This window comes from Corythoichthys intestinalis, chromosome 11, assembly GCF_030265065.1.
Source record: "Corythoichthys intestinalis isolate RoL2023-P3 chromosome 11, ASM3026506v1, whole genome shotgun sequence".
Taxonomy (NCBI): domain Eukaryota; kingdom Metazoa; phylum Chordata; class Actinopteri; order Syngnathiformes; family Syngnathidae; genus Corythoichthys; species Corythoichthys intestinalis.
Window position 1 is genome coordinate 18,895,723 of NC_080405.1, and position 22,350 is coordinate 18,918,072.

Here is a 22,350-nt window from a genome sequence, read left to right on the forward strand (position 1 = left end):
TTTACAGACTATGTTTTAATCATTGACACGCAAACTAATTCTTCTGGTCTCAGATCCCGCAAAATAAGCATGGCATAATTTACCAAAAATGTGTGTGATTTGACACAGCTACCTTGCAGTCAGATAGTTAGATCTGTGGCTGCATTAGCATCATGTGTGATGCCTTCAAGTGTCTAATGTTACAGCTCAGGTACTTCTTCCGAACATACAAAAAAATGCAGAGACAACCTCTCTCATTTTCTGATGGTGTTTTATCAGAAAAGTTTAAAAAGATAGGCTTTAAGACTAAAAAATAGCTTGTGATGTCAAGGTTCAAAGCGGCTTTGGGAAATTACAGATGAAAAGATGCGTCATCGCAGCCCCGTCCACAAATTCCTCCATATCAATGTTGTGGAGAAGTGAGGAAATAAAGTCGAGCCTGAGAATGATGAGGGTTCCAGGACGCATTCAGGTCAGGTGGCTAAGCTGTGCTGTGCAATTCAAATGGCCCATGACTGACCACACAAGACGGTATTGGAAGACTGATCATCAGCTGCATGTGCAACAATATTTGCTTTATGGATGGCTAGAATGAATGAGGACTTTCCATGTTTTAACAGGCACGAGACTCAAAAGAAATGGGGAGAGGGGCGCTGTGTGTGGGGGGCACAGCAAAGCTAGTGAGTTGTCGCAATTAAATCATAGCGCTCAGTTCAATTTGCTTAAAGCTATTGGATGGGTTGTAGCAGCAATGCTCAGTGTTGGAAGTACCACAAATCAGCTTAAACAAACCCTAGCAAGTATTTCTTAATCAGTACCGGTCACACAGCTCAGCTTTGGCTGTGGGGATTGTAAAACCACTTATCTGTCGCAATGTAATACAGCTGGACTTCTTCATTCATCCCACTTTTGACCAGTTGGAACTCGATTCTACATTTTTCATCACTTACAGACATTAAAAAACACATCCGCTGTAGTTACTGAGACAACTTGATATGCCTGTGCTGACCCTTTTAGTGTGAATAAAGATTGAAGAGAAAAAGGAAACGCTGGATTTGCTGCAAACGGCAGACATTCCAGGTTTTTATCCACCCGTAAACCATGCCTTAACTAGGTCTATATACTGTATATACAGTGTCAAAGCTGCGGTTGCACAACCTACCGTGTGACACAGACACTGCTGACGTGTTCATCCCTTCAATATGGGGAGGGGTGAGGGTACAAGAGCACTGGGCTTTTGTCCCACCACGTCTATTGTGGCTAAACCTTTCCCTCGGGGGCAATTAGGATATTTTAGTTTGTTGTAAGAGCACCTAAGTAGGAGTGGGTTGAGCCAGGAAAAACATATTTCAGCTCAACCAAAAACAGAAGCGCATTGAGCTCCTCTACACCCCTGGACTTCTGAGCATCTCTCTATTGAGAAATGTGCAGTCCAGCACTGAACAGACAGGAACTGTAACAGCTTTATAGGGGCATGAAGGTGACAGGAGGAGCGTCGTTGGGTTCACTGCAATGCCTTCGGCTTTAGCTGATGCAGATAACCGGTTTGAAGTTATACCGAGGTTTTAAAAAGTCAAGGTATCAGAAACTCGCCATATCGTGAATAAAATATTTTGGGAGTCTGCACACACTCTGACCTGCCTTAACAACTCTTGATAAACAGTGGAAGGTGTCTATTAAGCAAACGAGAAGAACAATGGCTCAGGAGGATGGAGGTGATCTAAACTACAGACAAGTGGATGCTGCTTTTGTTTAATTAACAATTTATTATGTTGTGTTATGTTTTACAGTGATTGTATGTTTTAAGAATTCAAAAATTGAAGAATGGATGGATTGTTAACTTTGTTTCAAAGTTGAATTGTTAATGCTGTACTTACATTTTGAAGGAGCAAAGGAACAAAGTCACTTGTGGTCTAATTGTGATGCCACAATTTTTCAAAATAATACATTTTAGATACCGCAATATTTTTGCGCAGGGTTATTATACTGAGAGAAACTGATATGGGCCCATACCTACAGGAGCCTTGAGAATCATACAGAGAAATCAAGCCCTTCAATGCTGGTGGCGAGGATATTCCTTATATTTTGACTCTTTGACTATCCCATGGCTGGGTGGGAGAAGTGTGATGGGTAACGACACACGGAGAGATCCTCCACGCCTTGTTCAAGTCAAACACGCGCATGCTGTTAGAGACAACAGCGACACAGAGCCAACGAAAAGACATTACTGTGAGTAAGGTTTGCAACGGTAAAAGCACAGACATAACAAAGCACAAGATACGTACGCTAAGTGTCATGGCAAGACTGTGCAGGAATGTGGTGGTGCAAGCTAGGTCCATTGAGAATGCAACAAGGCAAAAGGAATGAGAGCTGGTAAGACATTACAAAGATGACACAGTTTCCCATGGAGGACCTGGGCGGATGGGCCTCGAAGAAGCCCCATGAGTGATGAAGAGGGGTTAAGAGAACTGAACCCATTTAAGTCACCCAAATAAGGGCTAGGCAAGCCTGTGATGGATGGTCATGGAACTCTTAGGGGAGAGAGCACTGGCGTTGGAAAGGGTGATGGTCAGGGAGCGAGCAGGACCCTGCAATCCCCACTTAATAAAAACAAATTGGTTTGAAAAATGACACAGACTGTCTGTCTACAGAAGTACTAACACAAGCAGAAAGGACATTTATGGCAGGCTCCATTATTGAGGACATGTTTTAGGGATGCTGATTGTAAGGTTTACCGGAGAACGCAAGAACCTAACAAAGGGTTGTAAAATTTGGAACCAGACACAATTTATTTTGACATTCCATCATATCGCATGATATAGGGGGTTTCGAACTAGGATCCCCTGATCATAGCAGAACCAACGTACAGGGACCAGCAGCCAATAAAACTAATTACAGGTAGGTTCCGGGTTATGATGTACCTGACTTACGTGATTTCGACTTTAAGGCGCCTGTCTTGTCCACTGTTTTTTCTCCAGTCGTTTGTTTTTTTGTTTTTTTTTAGTCGCAATAAAAGTGTCTCGTCCGCCACCCCTCAGCATTGATAGTAATAGGTCGAATTCATCTAAATGGTTGACCCTTACAGTAATTGCTATGCACATCTGCTATTTCATTATACTAAGTATACGTGTGGTCCGCTTTTTTTTGTTACACTCAGACTTGTTTGACATCACGCCAGCAATATCTTCTGTGAGTTTCGAGCGTTTCTTTCACGTTGGGAAGCGGGGGTACACACCTGTTAACATTTAAAGAAGACAGATAAACAGTAAACACCACGGTGCAGGCTTGGCGATGCACCCCCCCGTGTTAGTTCGCTATTAGCCTGCTAGCTTATTGAGAGCGTTCATTTTCACCGCTGCCACTAATAGCTGCCGTTTTCCTTGTCAAAATGCCCAAGATTTGGACCTTATTTCCTTTGGTATTATTGTGCAGCCATTAACATGTTTTTTTAAGCATACATGTCTCTACTGATTAACTTTAAAGCATTATTGTACGCTCTTTGTCATTATTGTATTTTTGTTTTTAATAGTGTGCTCATAGTTTGACTGTGACAAATGAATACATGTCAGTTGTAAGAAGAACTATGGTGTGATCAGTGTTGGGAAGTATGGTAATATGTATCTATAATATTCTTTATTTTAATAATATGACTTATAATACATGATTTTGGATAGTTATTTTGAGATTTTGGGAGTATATAGAGGTATTTAAAGGGTTAATTCCAATTTACGCAGAAATTCGGGTGACGGCGCCAGCTTAGGAATGGAACTCGTTCGTAACCGGAGAACTACCCGTTACTCGTTCCTACCATAGTACAATGCCAATTAAATGCTTGGATACGATAACATATAAATGTAATATCCATTCATGAAAAGGTTTTGGGGAATAAATTCTAACAACATATACTGTAGCTCATTTCAGAGGGGAGGAAATAGTCCATTTTTTCCGCACACAAAATGCATATCTTTAGAGAATATAGTTTCTTTAGATAGTTTAGAATAAGAATAGAAGCCTATTTTCCATAATATTAATAGAAGATTGTTGCACTTTTGAAAATATATCATTCTTTACTAATTGAACTTTAAATCTAACAGCTCCTACTTTATCTTGGAAAAATGACTTTACTATAGTAAAATAAAATAAATTTGTTGCAAAGATTACAACTTGTTTTCCTAAAAAAATAGATTACTTTGTTATCCCTTTTGTATTTAAAACTATAATAGTTGCTATATGTTAAATTCCCAAACGGATTAGAGCAGGTCTTTGGAAAAATGTCTCTCATCCTTGACTTATTCTTTATCTTTGATGGTCGCTTTGTGACACATATCACACAAGTGGGATCAGCATCAACAAGGTGTGTTAAAAGACCTGAAAAAAGTGAAGATGACTGAGCAGAAGGTGTGGCAATTGAATACGTGAAAACTGATTAGGTGGTGACATCCCTGCATGAGACTTTTCTGCTTAAGTTAGCTAATAGTCACCAGTTTTAACACTAGTTTGATAAACACATAAATTAGGCTATCGCATTAGGACGACACTTTTAACATAGTTTTTGTACATTTAAATAGAATTTAGCATTCATATTAGGTGTTGTTGGTAAAATCGTTACAGTATAATGGCGTTTCTAACAGTGTTATTTTTTTCAGTAATGAGTAATCTAATTTTTTAGTTTTTCCATCTTTAACAAGCCATTACCATTACTGAGGATATGAAGGGGCGCATTACTACAATTTGGTTGAATGAAGCGCAAGTTGTCTGATTTTGTCACACTTACTGCAGAGCGGGAGGGTTGAGAAGGGAAGGGGCTGGTGACACCTTTGCAAACACGATGATGTTTGGCTAGGTGGCTCGGAGCATTAGCATAACATTTGCGTTCTTGTGAGCATTAGCATTTAGCGTGGCGAGCATCATCTTAAACTCCCGGGCAACTTTTTTTTACATTCAGTTCCTGGCGTCCAGATAGGTACAATTAATTGAAACTTTTATTGAAAGACGTATCCATTTTAATCAAAACAACTAGAGCACAGGAGACATGAGAGGCTGGAGATTCAGAGCCTCATCTGCATGTTGAAAAATATATCTATATTTATTAAGGGTGTGACGATACACACAAGTCACGGTTCACTACGTACCCCGGTACAGGTAGGGTTGCCAACAGTCCCGGATTGTGCAAGACAACCAGACTTCCTAAATTCCGGGTTTGGTGCGGGTTCAGCACAACAGGAAAAACAAACCATTTGAAATTATACCGTTTGTATACCGTTACACTCTTAAATAGGTGATTTTTTATATGTAAAAAGTGTGACCTAAGTCAAAATCAGTTCAGTTCAATCAGTTAATATACAAACTCAATTACTTTACGGGAGAAGTAATTTGTAACTGTAACTAATTAGTAAGATTAACAACACTGTTCATATAATATACACAGCTGCTTTACCTATGGGGATGTTTGGATTGTGTGCAGAGTACATGAAATGGGAAGTCTCATCAAAATATAAGACTGGCTTCCTCTCCGAATTGTTACAAGCGGTGCCGTTCTTCAACACAAGAATCTGGGCAATGTGTCACGGCGAGAAGCGTGAAGCATGCCGCTTCCTTGAAAAGCACACATGCATAGATGAAGAAAGGGAAGGTTGTTCTCAAGGGCTGACATGGCACAAGAGGGCAGTTGGGCCAAGGTAAGTAGAGGAGGCTACTCTCATGGAGAAACCGGTCAGGTCCGCGTGCGTAATTACTACGAAATGCTTGGAGAGGACAGGGTTCCAATTGAAATAGTAAATAAGCCAAAAATAACTGTGTGGAAAAAAATATTGGGTCATTTAAATGATAAATCATGTGTTTGGCCAAGTTGCCTCTCAATTTTAACACATTTTAAACTAATTTCTATGAAAATATCATTGGGCAGTCCCCCTTGTACGTCCGAATAATGTGCATGGCATATTTTTCATCAATAGATACTCTTGGCCAGTCTGAAAATTGGTAGGATGTATTTTAGTCAACATATTTTGTAAAAAAAAAAATGTTATACAGTGATCCCTCCTTTTTTTGGTTGATGGGGACCAGGACCCCCAGTGAAAAGTGAAAAACCACGAAGTGCGGTTTAATTACAGTAGCTGGGTGATGCATGCGGGAACTTTGCATGCCTATTAGATGGCGTGTGGGGCCACTCACGAGCAAAAAGAGCATGTAGCGGGGATATGATGCTTCATTTGCGGGTAAAAAAGAAGTTAAAATTTCAACAGAGATGTAGGAAGTTTGTAGCGGGTTTTAGATGCTCTCAAAGCAGGTAAAATGGTAAAAAGTACCACTGAAAAAGACCCAGGAGATGAAGGAGGTGTTTGGAAGGGATAGAGTGCGCCATTTATGGATAAAACTCCTTGTGAGGTGTTGGAGGTTTGTAGCAAGCTTTGGGTATTCTCAAAGTGGGTAAAAATTGTGAAAAGTAATAAATCCCCTCGGAGGTCCTGGAAGTGTTTGGCGGGGATAGTGCGCACTATTTTTGTGTTTAAAAAAAAAACAGTCAAAGAAAAAAAAAAGTTCTCCCGGAGGTTCGTAGCGGACTTTGGGTGCTCTCAAAGTGGGTAAAAACTGAGAACAGTACTGCTAAAAATGACCCGGGTGGTCCTCTTCTTGAAATTCCCCTGTGAAACTGGAGATAAAACAAGGAAAGAGCCTGGGCAAGGCTGCCATGTGTGCACCAATCAAGAAATAAGGCTCATGAAATAAGGCCACTTCTATTGGTAGACTTGTCCATCGATCATAAAGGGGGAGGCTGCCTTAGTGCTCCGCCAATCAGCTCACGGGATGAAGCCACCCTTATCGGCGGTCTCATCTGTTAGAGAGGCTGCAATGGTGCTCTTTGGTGCTCTAATGTGTCAATCTCTTAGCAGGAACCATTCACAAGCTTCGTATGAGTGCCTGTGGGTATGTGCAACGCTCCTGAGTCATGTCTGCCTTTCAAGAAAATAATATCTTCTGCGCCTCAAAATGAACAAACACGTATTTTTTCTTTTTTTTTTTTGATGAATACTTTTTAAAACCCCGCGATGCGCTGAAGCCGCAAAACGTGAACCGCAAACTCACGAGGGATCACTGTATTGCAGAATGAAGATCAACATCAATTTACTTCAGTTTCCAGAGTAATCTGGTTTAGGATTATTGTGGAGTATTGTGATATGAAGTGCATTAATATGCATATCACAATTCGACATTTGCTTTCCAATATATTGCATAAATACCCCTAAAGAAACATTTAGTAATTATCCATTTATTTTCTGGGTCAATTTCTCTCACAGGCGCCATCTTAACCATGCAACATTACAGGTCAAGGTTATGCGCATGTGATTCATGTGATTCTTGTTTCAAGGGAGCTACAACCACACAAAATGAAAACTAGACTTGAATTTGGCATACCGGACACAACCAGAACCATCATAATATCACAATTTTTTCAAACCCATTTTCACACAGTTGTCATAAACGTCAAATATGTAGGTCTAGCTACATGTCTATAGCAAGCTAGCAACAATTACCGAAAACTGTTTGTTGTACCATGTGATTAAAAAAACACACACACAGACATGGTTTTCTGTTTTCATTCAAACATTAAAAAAGAATAATAATTTGAAAAAGTTTGACAAGCATTACTCAATATATTGCAATGCGTATTGCAATATTTCATAACACAATACGCTGTAAGTCGCAATACCCAGCTCTAATAATGAGTTACCGTAATTTTCAGACTATAAACGGCTACTTTTTTCCCCTCATTTTAAATCCTGCGTCTTATAGTCCAGTGTGGCTTATTTGTTGATTTATTTGGGTTAATAGATACGCTTTCTTTGACAGCGACGTCATAAGACTGCCATAAGACTGTCATAATTGTGACATGACACTATCATGGGCAATAATGACATTTTGAATTATGTCACTAACTCTATTTATGTCCAGCTCGGCTCTTTATATCCGTTCAAAACTGAGATAATTTACCAGATGCATGACACAAAATGACATGTCATAAGCATTCATTAATGCTCATGGCAGTGTCATATCATATTTATGATGGTCTTATGATAGTCTTATGGTGCCACTATCAAAAAAAGGTGTTGCCAAATACGATAGCTAGCAATTAATTAAACAACTGGAACAGTACCTGAAAAAAAAATTAGCACAGAACAGGAGTTCCATTGTTATTTACATCTGTGGCGCTGCAATGCATGTTAGGAGGCATGTTGGACAACAACAGTGTTGACAGCAGTTGGCAGCAGAGGTTGACTGTGTCCCCCGATGGAGCAGTGATGGCCAAATGAAGCTTCTTGAAGCAATACACCCCAATCACGTGACGTCACAACCCCACCCTCCCTGACTGGTGCCGCCATATTGTCCGTCAGCTCATCGTGTTTACATATTACCGCTACGTACATTCCTCCTATTACTGCGTGTTTTTCTGCTTGTCTAAGGAATCACCACCTAGTAAACGAACCCAAAAACCTTCCTGACAATCGTTAACATTGATTAATCAAAATGGTGAAGGCGTGTGTGGTGGTTGGTTGCAGTAACAGAGAAGATAAACGATCATTTTAGTAGTTGCTGTGTGCCCATTGTTAAAAGGGCAAACCTCGAAAGCCGCATGGCTTGTTTTCTCTCGGTCCATGATGCGTTTGTGTCGACAGCCGTTAGACAGCGGCGAAAACATCAATATGATGCCAACACGATCGCAGACATCATCAGACGGAGACTACGAAGCTCATCGCCGCGGGCCCGCAGCAAGAAGTTGAGCGCAACAATAGGTGTTGTGCCGAAAAATAGCCTCCCTGCGTGAAATGTCCCCCCCTGACGTGAGTGCCCACACTGAAACGACTTTCTTGTACCGTGAATATGTATTATTTTACTCTGCTTGAACTAATAAATGTCATACCTGTGTGATTGTCACTGGGAAATGGTCGTGAAAACCTATAGACTAATACATTCATGTTCAAAGATGGTTATGTGGCCCAGTCCACGATTTGTTTCTAAAATACAGTACTAATATTTTGTGTAATTTAATTATTTAAAACTGATCTTACAGTTGTAAATCCATTACTATAATGCATTCATGAAAACATTTGATGTTTTCATGTCAATAAAGCCTTATAAATAAGCGCTCCCGTCAGGGGGGACATTTCACGTGGGGCAGCTATTTTTCAGCACACACCGGCCCGTTGTCGATCAAGTTTCATTTTACAATCGTGACAACGGTGATGCTCAGCTGACCAAATGTCGGTTTATATTCGGGCCGGTGCTGATTTTGGGTACCCGACTCCTCATCGTGACATAAACTGGAGTATGATTGGAAATTTTGTGGTCTCACGACGGGACCGGATGGGAGGAAACATCGGTTTGGGCATCAAATATGGATCTGGCGACTGGATCGACCGATGCTTTTCCAAAAACGGCTTTTCTGCAACTCATCCAATGAGTTTACAGCGTCTGAAAGCACCGGGGCTTCCGTAATTTGCAAGTGAATCCACCTTTAGAAACTACGATCAATGACAATACGGACACACAATGACGGACAATATGGCGGCACAATACAGCAATCACGTGATCGTGTGACGTTGGTGATTGGGGTCTATAGAGCTTTGCAGCCAATTGGTTCAAAGCTTCATGGTGGTTCATTTGATCTTATGATGCCGCTGTCAAATATAGTGTTATCGATTGATATGTTTTGGTGTAAATATCCCATAATACAATGAGGATAGCTGTGGCTTATAGTCCAGTGCAGCTTTTCTATGAACAAATGCCGTTTTCGTGTCAAATATGGTGGGTCGCGGCTTATAGTCAGGTACGCCTTATAGACCAAAAATTAGGGTAGTTGAGTTCACTGCCACAATACAGCATTCGGAGCTCAAATTTTGCTTGCATATCAAAGCAAAAATCAGGGCATCATTTTTTTTTCTAATTGGAAAATTAAGACATTTATTTGTCTGAGGTTGACCGGAGTGAATAACTGGGGCATGGCGATCGTTAAGGGGCACTATTGCTGCGCTTCCACCTCAAGTTTATCTAAGTGAAAATTTCCCCGGGTGTCAAAACACCCAAATCTCCCACAAGTAAAGGTCCTCACAGACACAAAAATGTCATGTTTTTATAAGCTCCTTGTTATGTCTGCTCGTCTATTTCGGGTTTGTTGCAAACATGTCACCCAACTCGTTCAACATCATGGGAACCGCTCAGAAAGACATCTAAACTTTGAAAGAATGCTACGTAATCACATGTTCATTGTTGTTGCAAACCAAGAATTCGACTTGAAAAAACACAAATATGACCGATGTTTAAAGGGTGAAAGCCCCTTAAAAAAGACAGGCAAAGTGCGGAAATTAAAAGAGAAACATACAACAGGATAAGTGTGGACATTTCCAAGTGGAGGCTTGACGAACCGTTCATACAGTTTTAAAAATGAATCCAGGGAAGCGCTCAGAGTCTCAAGGAGATTGATGGCTCCTAGTGGGGCAATCTGTGTGGGATTTTAGTTTTCCTTTTTGGTCAGAAAACACACATGGGGGTATTCTAAGCAAAAAAGCCATTAGAAGGGGGGCATGACGGTGGGATATACGTACTTAAATATTACAGTCTAAATAAAAGTGGCGCCCAAATCCAAAGCATGTGTTTTAGGAGATTCAAGTGAAGACAAGAGAATGTGTTCCGTGCAGGAGACTTAAAATGTGACCTGTGGCCCTCATGAGTTAACTTAAGTAAGCTCCTGGTGTGCAGACACCGCTCCGCTAACTGTTCATCATCGTCCAACAAGGTGGACAGTCACGCACATACTGACAATTTACAATAACACACCGGTATGCAAGACAACACATCTGTCCAATGAGATGTCATCATTACTACTCATTATTTTGGAGATAGCAGACAAGCTGCCTGGTTAACGTCGACTTTGCCTCGCCTGCTGATCAACGACTCGGGAACGTGTGGAGGGGGTTGATGAGGGGCATCTAACAAAGAGATATGGGGGACACAGATAAGCGCTCTCTCTCTCTGGGTTTTTCGGTCCGTGAATCCTAAATCATCACCGGTGACTCCTCAAAGTTCACAAACATCCATACTCCCATCGCTCCCAAACCAAGCTACCTTCTTATCGACGGGCTTATCACACAAGATCGGTGATCTGGCGTTCGAACAAACAAGTCTGCTGCCAGGACACACTCACTCCTCCACAGACAGACGAAACATGAAATATGGGAAGAGGTAAAGCAAATGAAGGATGTAAAGCCATCATTTGGCTACTTATTCTGAATTTACCTGCAGGAAGAGGAATCCCTGGCCAGTTGTGGGTTATTCGAAGCATCTTTGTGTGGTTTTTCATCTGTCATACTCACTTTTGTTTCCTACCAGGGAGACCACAGGCTGGATGTCGGATTCCTCGTTTGCCTTTTTCACCATGGTGAACCAATCCTCCAGGTTCTCAAAGCTCTGGTAGTTGGTTATGTCATAAACAAGAAGCACCCCCTAAGTTAAAAATGAACACAACAGAATACTCTTACACAAGTGAAATTGGTATCAACAAATTAACAAACCATTGATAAAAAGACAATCAAAAATATAGGGATGAAGCTTGCAGCTATGCTTGAAGTGTATTTTTTATTTCTCATAAACATTTCAGTTGTTTTGAACATTGAAGTACAGCCCAACACATTTCCATTCAATATTTAATATCTAATGATAAAAACAATCTTGATTGAATTAATATATGTAATATATTTAAACATATTTTTTGTGCATTGTTAATGTCTAAATGTTATCTCCAGGATTGGAGGAAAGTCTAGTCCAGTAAAGGGATGGTTTCGCCTATGACTATACTGTGACTTTTCAACAGACATGCACTGTTCCAACCTGCGTGGTCGGTGTTGACAGCTCACGACACTTGCGATTACCACCCGTCCTTCATGATTGATTACAGGATGAACAGAGCGGAACAATAGAAGAGATGGTTCCAACTTCCAATGATGGCATTTCACCAGCAGTACAAGTTGAGATGAGGGACTGAGGTAAAACAACTTGAGCTTTAGTATATAGAGTAATGTTGTATTTCACGTGGGGTCTTAAAGAAAAGGACAAGAGCTAGCATAAATGGTCGTCAGGACCAGATTGCTGGTCAGAGCATCTACATTTCTTAGAACTACAATAATGGAGAAAATAATGTTTGGAGACAAAAAAATGGCACCGCTTGCAAGCACAACCATTATATGAAAAACATGATGCCAGTCACTAAATCCTATCCAGAAAATGGTTCACCCTTTTAAAATATATTAGTTGAAGGGTGGCTGCCTTCCCAACCAAGCACTCACTAATTAATGTGACGTAAATCGTGAAAACTGTTGACTCAGGTTACCTCATGTTTCCTAAATTAGATGTGACAAAATAATTCAATTGTTTCTTTTCTAATGAGTCAAAAAAAGATTAGCTGAGGCCCAGCGGAATTACTGACATGGAGCATGTACCTAGCGATGTTAGCTAAATCCATCATTTGGGGAAAGATGCTTTAAAAAGCTATACTATTGTTATTCTTTAACAAAATAAAATCCTTGAAATATAAGAATTGCAACCAGTTGTGGCTAATTCATACACATCACTTTGACACAAATTGTGAGCTTCCACTGGCCTGCTGCATTCACCATCAGTTCATATGTCAGTCGATCGCTTGAGTTTATTATCATATGGCTCCAGCCAGGAGGTCTGACAAGACTGTAATAATAAGCGCGAGCAGAGTCACCGACACAGCTCAAAACTAATCCTTCCTGTTCTTCCTATTACCATCCCACCGCAGTGATGAGCGCTTTCCCTTTTCCCGAATATGACTGAGGCCATCACATTAGGGATGATGCATCCTCTAGCGGTTTATGAAAAAGACACGTAATAATGCGTACGTGCAGTTTGTGACTTACATGAGCGCCGTACACATATTTATCCAGCATTTTCCCTCCTAACGTTTGGCCTCCAATGTCCCACACCTGCAGGGTCACATTCAGATTTCCTACAAGGGTAAAAAAATAAGAGAAATGCACCATGACACAGGACACAGTAAATACAGTGGTATGTTAAAATAATTGTTCTTTTACCATGGGCGTATGCTAAAACTATGTGGTTGTCTAAAATACACAATACAATGTATTGTTTTATGTTTATTTTGACGGTGGGAGTGGCATGAAATCACTTATTTTTGAAAAATTGTTCACAATATGCGGTCAAATCTGGCAGAAATGGCGCATCAACTGTTAGTATGTCTAAAAATCGTTAAGTCGTATCCCAAGGCACCACTTTATTTTCATCATTTGTTAAAAAGCTGTACACTTTTTAATAGAATTTCTGTGATTCTAAGATGTTTTTATTGGTTGTAAGAAAGCTCTAAATAGCTGGCTGAAACGTGGTATTGGAAGAGTGTTAATAGTTCATTTTGATGACAGAAGTGACGGAAAAATAATAAACCGGAGGTTCCTCATTTATGTGAAGAGCTCTCTCAAATACATCCCGGAATTCTTGACACCATGACAGTAAAAAGAAGTGTTTGCATTGTGCCATATGTGTCATAACCCATTGCTGCCAAGTCAGGAAGGTGAAGAGAATTATGTGTTGTTAAGGAAAATGGCAAAAATTAAACAGAAAATGGCAGGAAAAGAGGGACTCTTGTCATCATGTCAATGGAAAGGGAAAGAGAAGCTCAAGAAGAGAGAGAAGGACATGCACAAAAAACCAAAACCCAAATAAATATTTTCTTCCTCTGGAAAATGAAAGGAGTGGTCAGAAGAAGGCGGTTAGGAGGACCGGACTGCGAAGAGTTTATACGTTCACTCTGTGCTGGGTACGAATGAAGCTTTGGACACGGCTGAACGACCCCCCCCCCCCCCCTTCATTTTGAAGGCAAGGAGAGGAAACATTGAGGTTCACAGTCACTACATCTAGACTATACAGTGTCAATGTAAAGCTACGTTGAGGAGGGTGATGAATAAATTGCTCTTTGGAGGTGGGGTGCAACATGCCCACCCATTTGCCAAGCACGAATACTCGCTTTATTTGTGTTCCAAAAGCTTTACACTGACCAAACGCCACTGGCATTTTTCTGCTTATGCTTTGGGAGGAAACCTTGCAGGCCAAAAGATAAACTAGGGAAAGGTCACAGAAAAATCCACACGGATGAGGAAATCATCGCTTTCTGGAGCACTTCGGGTACTTTTACACTGCTACAATCCAGTAAAAACAAAAATATCTAAATCCAGATGTCAATATTAAAATAATCCCCATTCCTATGGTCCTACAAAATTGCTATAATAAATCTGACAACACACATGTGCACCAAATGTAGATGAATATCTCTTTAAATTAAAAATCTTTCTTCCTTCAGTAATCTATTTATTATATGTACAGTCATGTGAAAAAAATAGGACATCCCATGAAAATTTCAGTTCTTTATTTAGAAATATGTCAAACGATTAAAATTTTTAATCGAGTTAATTACAGCTTAAAAATTAATTAATCGTAATTAATCGCAATTCAAACCATCTATAAAATACGCCATATTTTTTTGTAAATTATTGTTGGAATGGAAAGATATGACACAAGATGGATATATACATTCAAAATACGGTACATAAGTACTGTATTTGTTTATTATAACAATAAACCAACAAGATGGCATTAACATTATTAACATTCTGTGAAAGCGATCCATGGATAGAAAGACTTGTAGTTCTTAATAGATAAATGTTAGTACAAGTTATGGAAATTTTATATTAAAACTCCTCTTAATGTTTTCGTTTTAATAAAATTTGTAAAATTTTCCCAAAAAAAAAAAAAACTAGTAGCCCGCCATTGTTGATGTCAATAATTACACAATGCTCATGGGTGGTGAAGCCCATAAAATCAGTCGCACCCAAGCGCCAGCAGAGAGCGACAAAACTCTCAAAAACACAAGTAACAAGTGGATATTGCACTTTGCTGTCATTTTAATCTGTTTAAGTGGGGCATGTGCGTTAATTGCGTCAAATATTTTAACATGATTAATTTTAAAAATTAATTACCGCCCGTTAACGCGCTAATTTTGAGAGCCCTAAAATATTCACATATCAATGTCTGATCTTGAAAGTGATTTAATTGCAGGTAAACAAAAAAAATAACATTGTTTTACCCGTTAAACACAATATATCAACAAAAATGCATACTCTAACTGAGGAAAAAATTAGGACACCCTACCTCCTAATAGCTAGTGTTACCCCCTTTGGCTGAAATGACTTCAGTGAGACACTTTTTGTAGCCATCTACCAGTCTTTGACATGGGTCTGAAGAAAATTTGCCCAACTCCTCAAATCAGAATACTGTCAGCTGTGAGATGTTTGAGAGGTTTTTGCATGTACAGCCCGTTTGAAGTCACCCCACAGCATCTCAATGGGATTAAGATCTGGGCTTTGACTCGGCCATTCCAGGACTCTCAATTTCTTCCTTTTTAGCCAGTCCTTGGTGGATTTACTGGTATGTTTTGGGTCATTGTGATTCTGCAGGGTCCAGTTTCGCTTCAGCTTTAATTTGTTCACAGATGATCTCACATGTTCCTCAAGCACCCTATGATACACGATAGAATTCATGGTGGATTCTATGATGATGAGCTGGCCAGGTCCTGCAGTAGCAAAGCATCCCCAAACCATGACACTTCCACCTCCATTCTTCCCAGTTGATATGATATTCTTCCTGGATTGCTGTATTGGGTTTAGGCCAAATGTGTCCTCTTATTTGGTGTCCAAATAATTCAATTTTAGATTCATCTGTTCAGAGAACATTAGTCCAGAAGTCCTGGTCTTTGTCTACATTCACTCTGGCAAACTACAGCCTGGCCTTCATGTTCTTCTTGGAGAGCAAAGGTTTCCTCCTTGCACACCTCCCATGAAGGTTAAACTTGTGAAGTCTCTTTCTGATTGTAGAGGCATGCACGTTCACATTAGCAACAGCCTGCTGTGGGTCCCGTGATAACATATTAGGGTTTCTGGAGGGTTCTTTTAGCATCTTGCAGTCTGCTCTCGGGGTGAAATTGCTTGGACGGCCAGACCGGGGCCTGTTGGCAATTGTTTTGAATGTCCTCCACTTGTAGACTATTTTCCGGACAGTGGAATTGTTGATTTTATATTCTTTTGGAATCCCTTACCAGACTCATAAGCGTCTACAATCATCTCTCTGAAGGCCTCAATCAGCTCTTTTGATCTCACCATGGTGTTTTCTCTCACTTCTACAGTCAGGGGCACACCAAACTAAACGTGAGGTTTAAATAAGGCAACCCTCCTTCAAAACACTGGGTAATAATGTTCTAATCATGTGCACCTGATGTGATACACGTGTGTATGATTCATTTTAAGTGGGATTGAATGTGGGGGTGTCCAAATTTATTCCTTAACAGAAATTGCATTTATTTAAAATTACATTTTACAGAAAGTCATCTTTTCTCAGTTTTAATTGTTTAGTTCTATTACTTGAATATCTTAAGATTGTTAAAATTGATATTAAATATCCATATGACCAAATATGTTAGAAAACACACAGGCTTCCATAGGGTGTCCTAATTTTTTCACATGTCTGTATATATATACATATACAGACACAAACACACATATTTCCAAGGTGGTGATTAAAAAATAAACAAGTGAGATAATGTGCTTGCCTAAGAATGCATACCTTAAACACAGCTGTGTTCAGACTCAAACAATCACATTCAATCATGTTAAACTGAAGTCGGCACCAGGGGTCGCGTTAACCGAATATTTTCCGTCGTTGACCTATTTTTTAAAACGGTGACGGAAAAAACTGAAGTCCATCTGTCATTTTGACAGGTTGCAATTCACACCCCAGACCACAGGGTGGCGAGTGAGCATATTAATTAGCTACTGTCTCTTGATGTATGACGTCGTTGGCCTTACTCGGAAAAATGTCAAGGCAACTGAGTGTCCGAAGTTTCTTCAAAAAGCCCCAAAATGACGATGGTGTTGATAAAAGAGGTGAAAAAAGAGGGACTGCACAAGCGGGCACGCAATTCAAGTCCATGCGCATCAGGAGGAGGGTGTGAGACTGCGTTCAGGCCACAGCAGGTGAACTGTTAATTTCATTGTTCCATATGTAGCCTACCTACTGGCCAGGATTAAGTACAGCGGTAACACTACAAACATGTAAAATACTACAGTGAAAACAAAGTATATTGGTTAAAAGAAGTTATTTCTAAAAAAAACACTTTGTTTCCAGAAAATGTGGAATTCATTCCACCAGTGTAAATTTTATTGTATTGTTTAGAGAAATAAGTACTGCCTTTGAAATGGTTAATGTTTTAGCACTTTCTTGTTAAAAAAAAAGCATAGGCATGTTGTATAGGCATGTTTCCATCATTCCTGTTCAATCATTAGGATATATTAAAAAAATAAAGGGCATAAATGTGTTTGGCTACTTTATTAATTAGCGATGTATGATGCATCGAAAATCGCGAATCGATAATCATGATCATCGTCGATACCATGATCACCGTCCAATAATCGAATCGTAGCACCCTGATAATCGAATCGATTTGTGGGGTGCCCAAGATGGCACACTCCTAATGTATAGTGCCTCTGATTAACCCTAAATATAGTGAAGCTTTTCGTGATTTTTTTTTTCACTTTCTGAAGGTTTGATACTATTACTATTTAGGCATGTGCCGGTATGAGATTTTCACGGTACGATAACCATGAGCAAGAATACCGCGGTTTCACGGTATCACGGTATTGCAATTATAGCTCCAAAATTTTGAGATGTATGGGTTTAAAAAAAAAAAAAAAAAAAAAATCCATTGAACAGGATTTTTTCAAAACGTATTTGCAAATTGGAACATGAATATAATGTGAAAATAAATAAATTAACAAAAAATAACAAATATTATATAAAATTAAAATAAATAGAACCTAGACTATACCCACAGCCACAGCTCAAGTTGCTCAATATTAGAGTAAGAACAAAATAATTGCTTTAAAAAGTAAAAACACTTCTAAATAAAATTAAAAATATATACTGTATGACTTTTTTTGAGGGGGGAAGCTCAAGGGAAGTTTCGCCATTTTCAGCCACTGCGTCAACTCTAGTCTACATGATGCCATGCCTTTGTGTTAAAAAGAACAAAGAATTCATAAGTTAATAAGTTAGTTAAAAATTTATAAGTTAGTTTTATAAATTAGTTAAAATGTAAATATTGTTGAGGAAAGGTTTCATCTAAAAAAAAAAAAAAAAAAAAAAAAAAGTGAGGAGTGAGACCTCCTCTCTCAATTAGCGATCTTTGACGCGATTCTTTTTCTTCCCCCCCCTGCATTCAAGCTTTTCTCTCACTCAGCGGCTGTGAGACATAAAAGAAGCTGCTCTCCGAGTTTAGCCTAGGCTAACATTCGTCATTGTAAGTTTTAGTTAGTTTGTATATTGAATTTGAAAGGAAAATGTGTGTTTTGTTTTTGGCGAACCTTTTAATGGAGCTACTGCAATCCTGTTGAACCTAATCACACGTGGAAAAATACAATTGTACAGCGTTTTAAATGTATTTATTTGTATATTTCACCACGATTTGAGAGCTCAATAAATTGAAGAAAAGTACGCCTTGTGTTTGGAGGATTTGTTTTTGGGTTTGCTGGCTGTTTAGTGACACTCACGGCAACAAACGGGAAGGGGTGAGCGGTGCCGCACCAAGCCACTTCGGCTGCATTTTGGCACATGAAAAATAGCGAATACCGTACTAAGGTATGACGGAAAATTTTAGTGGTTTTGAAACCGCGACGTTTTCACACCACGGTAAACCGTGAAACTGGTAACCGGCACATGTCTATTACTATTACTACTACTACTGCTATTTGGAACTCTTCAATATTCCCTCCATCTTCACAAATGCCCAAGTTCCTGCAGAAGAAAACTCTGCTTTCTGTATAAAAAGGCACTGATGGATATTATGTCCAGTTTCACAGGCTCAACGAAGTAAAAAAGGCTTTTAAAATTAGTCGCCCGCCTGCAACATCTGGTATTGAAGGCATTGTTCTAAAATCCCCCCATAAGTAAAATTGTTGTGTGCCAGTCAGCCTTAACTCACCTCTTCTTTCCTTGGAAAATGTATATTAAATTTGACAAGCTGGGCCTTCATGGTGAGAGGGCTTAAAGGTAATACACACACAAACACTGTAGCAAAAGATGGTTACAGCTCCGTGGAGACCCAAACAACCGCTCCGACCAAAGGCTAGGTGATGGTCCTTATGAAGTTCGAGACCACCTACCTCGCCGAGCCACCCTCCTTCTCTTCAGCTCATCAACACCCAATTCCCCAGAAAATGAGCCCTTTAACAACTCAAGTGTTGGGCCAGTATTGTTGCTGCTCCACTGATACAGATATATGTGCGCCGCGTTGACGTAAAGGTGCACAGTTTAGCCCTCAAAGGTACAATAAGAAGCGTCCAACTACAGGAGCCATGGGATTAGCCGAAGTTCATATCAAGTCCAGCTCAGCTAGGATGGTGATTACGGTGGGCTCTTTTTGTTCGAGCCCAACCGCAACATTTTTGGGGGTTTAGTTCTCCCAAGTCTCATAAACCGAAACTAACACGCAATCAAAACACAAATCTGTCGTCCAAATCGCAAATCAGCATAACCTCTACTTTGTGCGTACAACTTTACTTAATGTTGTTTTATCAGTAATGAAAGACTAGAGACACTTTGCAGACTTGTGCTGTTTGGGCCTGGCAGAGGTTAAGTAATGACATTTTATACATCCCCCAAAAAAATCTCTATTTCACATGGCGGCAAGTCATGTCAAAATGTCCAAATATAGCAACAGTCAATAAACATTTTATTTTAAAAATCTAATGAGCTTACAGAGCACAGTTGTGTTCTGCAACCTCGGCATAAACAAGTAGGAACACAAATGTTTTATATGGCACAGGACAAAGATCAGTTGAACTTGGGGATCCACGATAGGAACATAAAACTGTTCATGTATTTACTCAACACCGTGCCCACAGGATTAGGAGCGAGGCTGGCCCGGCCGGGATGTGAGCTGTCCACCGGCCTTGTGGACTGTTTGCTCTGGAGAAAAGAGCTTTCACAGCGAATAAGTCTGAGAAGTGGCAGACGCGTTACAATGAGGCGCCACCAGAAAAGAGACATTCAGCTCGGACCGGTTGATGGGAAGAATTACCCCAAACTCCTGGCGAGAAATGCTGGGACACGAAATATATGGAAGCGTCCAAAAAAATGATGGGAAATATAAATATGAGGTTGAGTGGAACCTCAAAGCTCAAACACAATCCGTTCTGGGATTTTCCTTCACGTAGTATCCCAAGTTAAGGTTGTTCCTTTTTTAGGACAAACTGAGGGACTCGTGGCATTCTCCAAGATCACAGCTGGTGCTCAGTGATATGTCCATACATATTTGCCCCCTTCTGTGCTTTTTTAATATTTTAAACTTTAATCAGTAAAGCATGGTGGTAGCGGTATGATGGTCTGGAACTGCTTTGCTTCCTTAGGATCAGGACAACTTACCATGATTGATTGTTATTCACCAGAAGGTTCTGAAAAAGAACGTCCTGCTATGAGTTTGTGCCCTCAAACTCAAGCGCTCTTGGATCATGCAGCAAGAGAACGAGCCGAAACACAATACCTCAACATGTCTCAAAAAGAATAAAATTAAGGTACTGGAGTGGCCAAGTCAAAGGGTAAATATAATTCCAATTGAGATGCTATGGTGTGACCTTAAACAGGCTCGAAAACCCATCCAGTATTGCAAAGTGGAAACTATTCTGAAAAGAAGAGTGGTCCAAAATTCCTCCACAGCGACATGAAAGACTGATCACCAATTATCATGAACGTTTGATTTCAGTTCTTGCTGCCAAAGGTGGCACAGATCGCTATTAGATTCAAGGCGCAATTATTTTTTTTTCAAATTGGGTCATATCAGTTTGGAACCTTGGTAGATGAAATTATCATTTATAAAGTGCATTTTATATTTTCTTGGATTATCTTTGTGATACTAAAAACAGTTTGATGAACTGAAACATTTGTGTATGATATTAAAAAAAACAGAAATTGAGAAGTGGGCAAATCGATTTTCACAACACTGTATGTAAGGGTCATCATCAAATCCTTCTATCGCCGCTATGGTCTATTTTAATAATATGCTATTTTGTTTTGTTTTGTTTTGTTTTGTTTTTAAACACTGTACTCAAATCTTCAGTGTTTGTACTAAATATATGATACGGCCACTAGTTTTCTCTATGCCAGAAAAACATGATGTGATAAATGACCATATTACGCACACATATGGTTCATAAATACAAAAAAATAACTTAATTTATTGGCCGCAATTGATGAGGATAGACACCCAATCCATTACTGGGGGCGGGGGGGGGGGGGGGGTACAATGAGCAGCTACACAAGTGTAGTCTTCGTGATGACTGGCTGAATATAATTGGTCATGTTTCAGTAGTAGCGAATGGGTTAAATAAAATTGGAAAAAATGATGAGGTGGTGAATACACAAAATAACTACTAATACATTGAGAATGAATGAGTCCCCAACATTCTTAACATTCTTTTTAAATAAGCTTTCATCAAATAATTCTAAATTTCCTAAATCGTGGCATATGATACCTTTTTTTTTCATATCGCCTATCACTAATCTCATTTGTCATGCTTAATTCTTTCAGTGCCATTGATGAATAATGTAGCCCTTTTCATCCTTCTGCTATAAATTTTAATTTGTTTGCCACCGGTAGACGTCCAATCCATTTGCACTGGCAGCGAATGAACATTTGTTCCCAGTTAAAATGGATAGAAGGTCTATCGCCATCAATAACAGCCACTGAGTTAACAGTTTGATGTGTTTTAATAAAAATGTCAATCATGTTCTGAATGTTGTGAGGTTAGAGGCTCCCAATGTAAATGACTGGGCCAATTTTCTTGACTTTTTTTTTTTTTTTGGTGACATTTTGGCCAATTTAGAGGATTCAAATTCTTTGGAAGCAAAAAAGTGTGTGCGGTCATTAGCGATCTTGTGTGCAATTAGTGTGTGTGCTTGATCCCTGAGCGAGGACACGAGCACTCCCAGATGAGTGCTGTTAGGTGTCTCACCTGGAAGGCTTATTCTCTTCAGAAAGAAATCCAGGCCGATCGTTTGTTTGTACTGCTTCCCAAAGGCCTCCTGAGCAAACCTGGTGGCGAGTGAAGTCTGGAACACAGCGGCAAAAGGAGAGACACCACAGTCAACAGGGACCAACAACGTGTCACTGGAAGATGTTAAGTTTCACTTTTTTTTAGTCCAGAGAAAAGCTTGTTGCTCATTTATGCCACTGTGGCACAT

At 39.7% G+C, this 22,350-nt stretch overlaps 1 protein-coding gene across 3 annotated transcripts in view; it reads right to left on the reverse strand.

Moving 5' to 3' along the window:
- rab28 (RAB28, member RAS oncogene family) overlaps window positions 1–22,350 on the reverse strand; it is a 77,273-nt gene that overhangs the window by 33,779 nt on the left and 21,144 nt on the right. For all 3 annotated transcript variants that reach the window (XR_009064803.1, XM_057850015.1, XM_057850016.1), the window contains exons 2-4: window positions 22,122–22,218; window positions 12,912–13,000; window positions 11,346–11,475 (exon numbers count right to left, since the gene is read on the reverse strand). Coding sequence is in view for 2 of the 3 variants with exons in the window: in XM_057850015.1 (XP_057705998.1) it covers window positions 11,346–11,475; window positions 12,912–13,000; window positions 22,122–22,218 (316 nt within the window). In the remaining variant the exon portion in view is untranslated. The remainder of the gene's footprint in view (window positions 1–11,345; window positions 11,476–12,911; window positions 13,001–22,121; window positions 22,219–22,350) is intronic.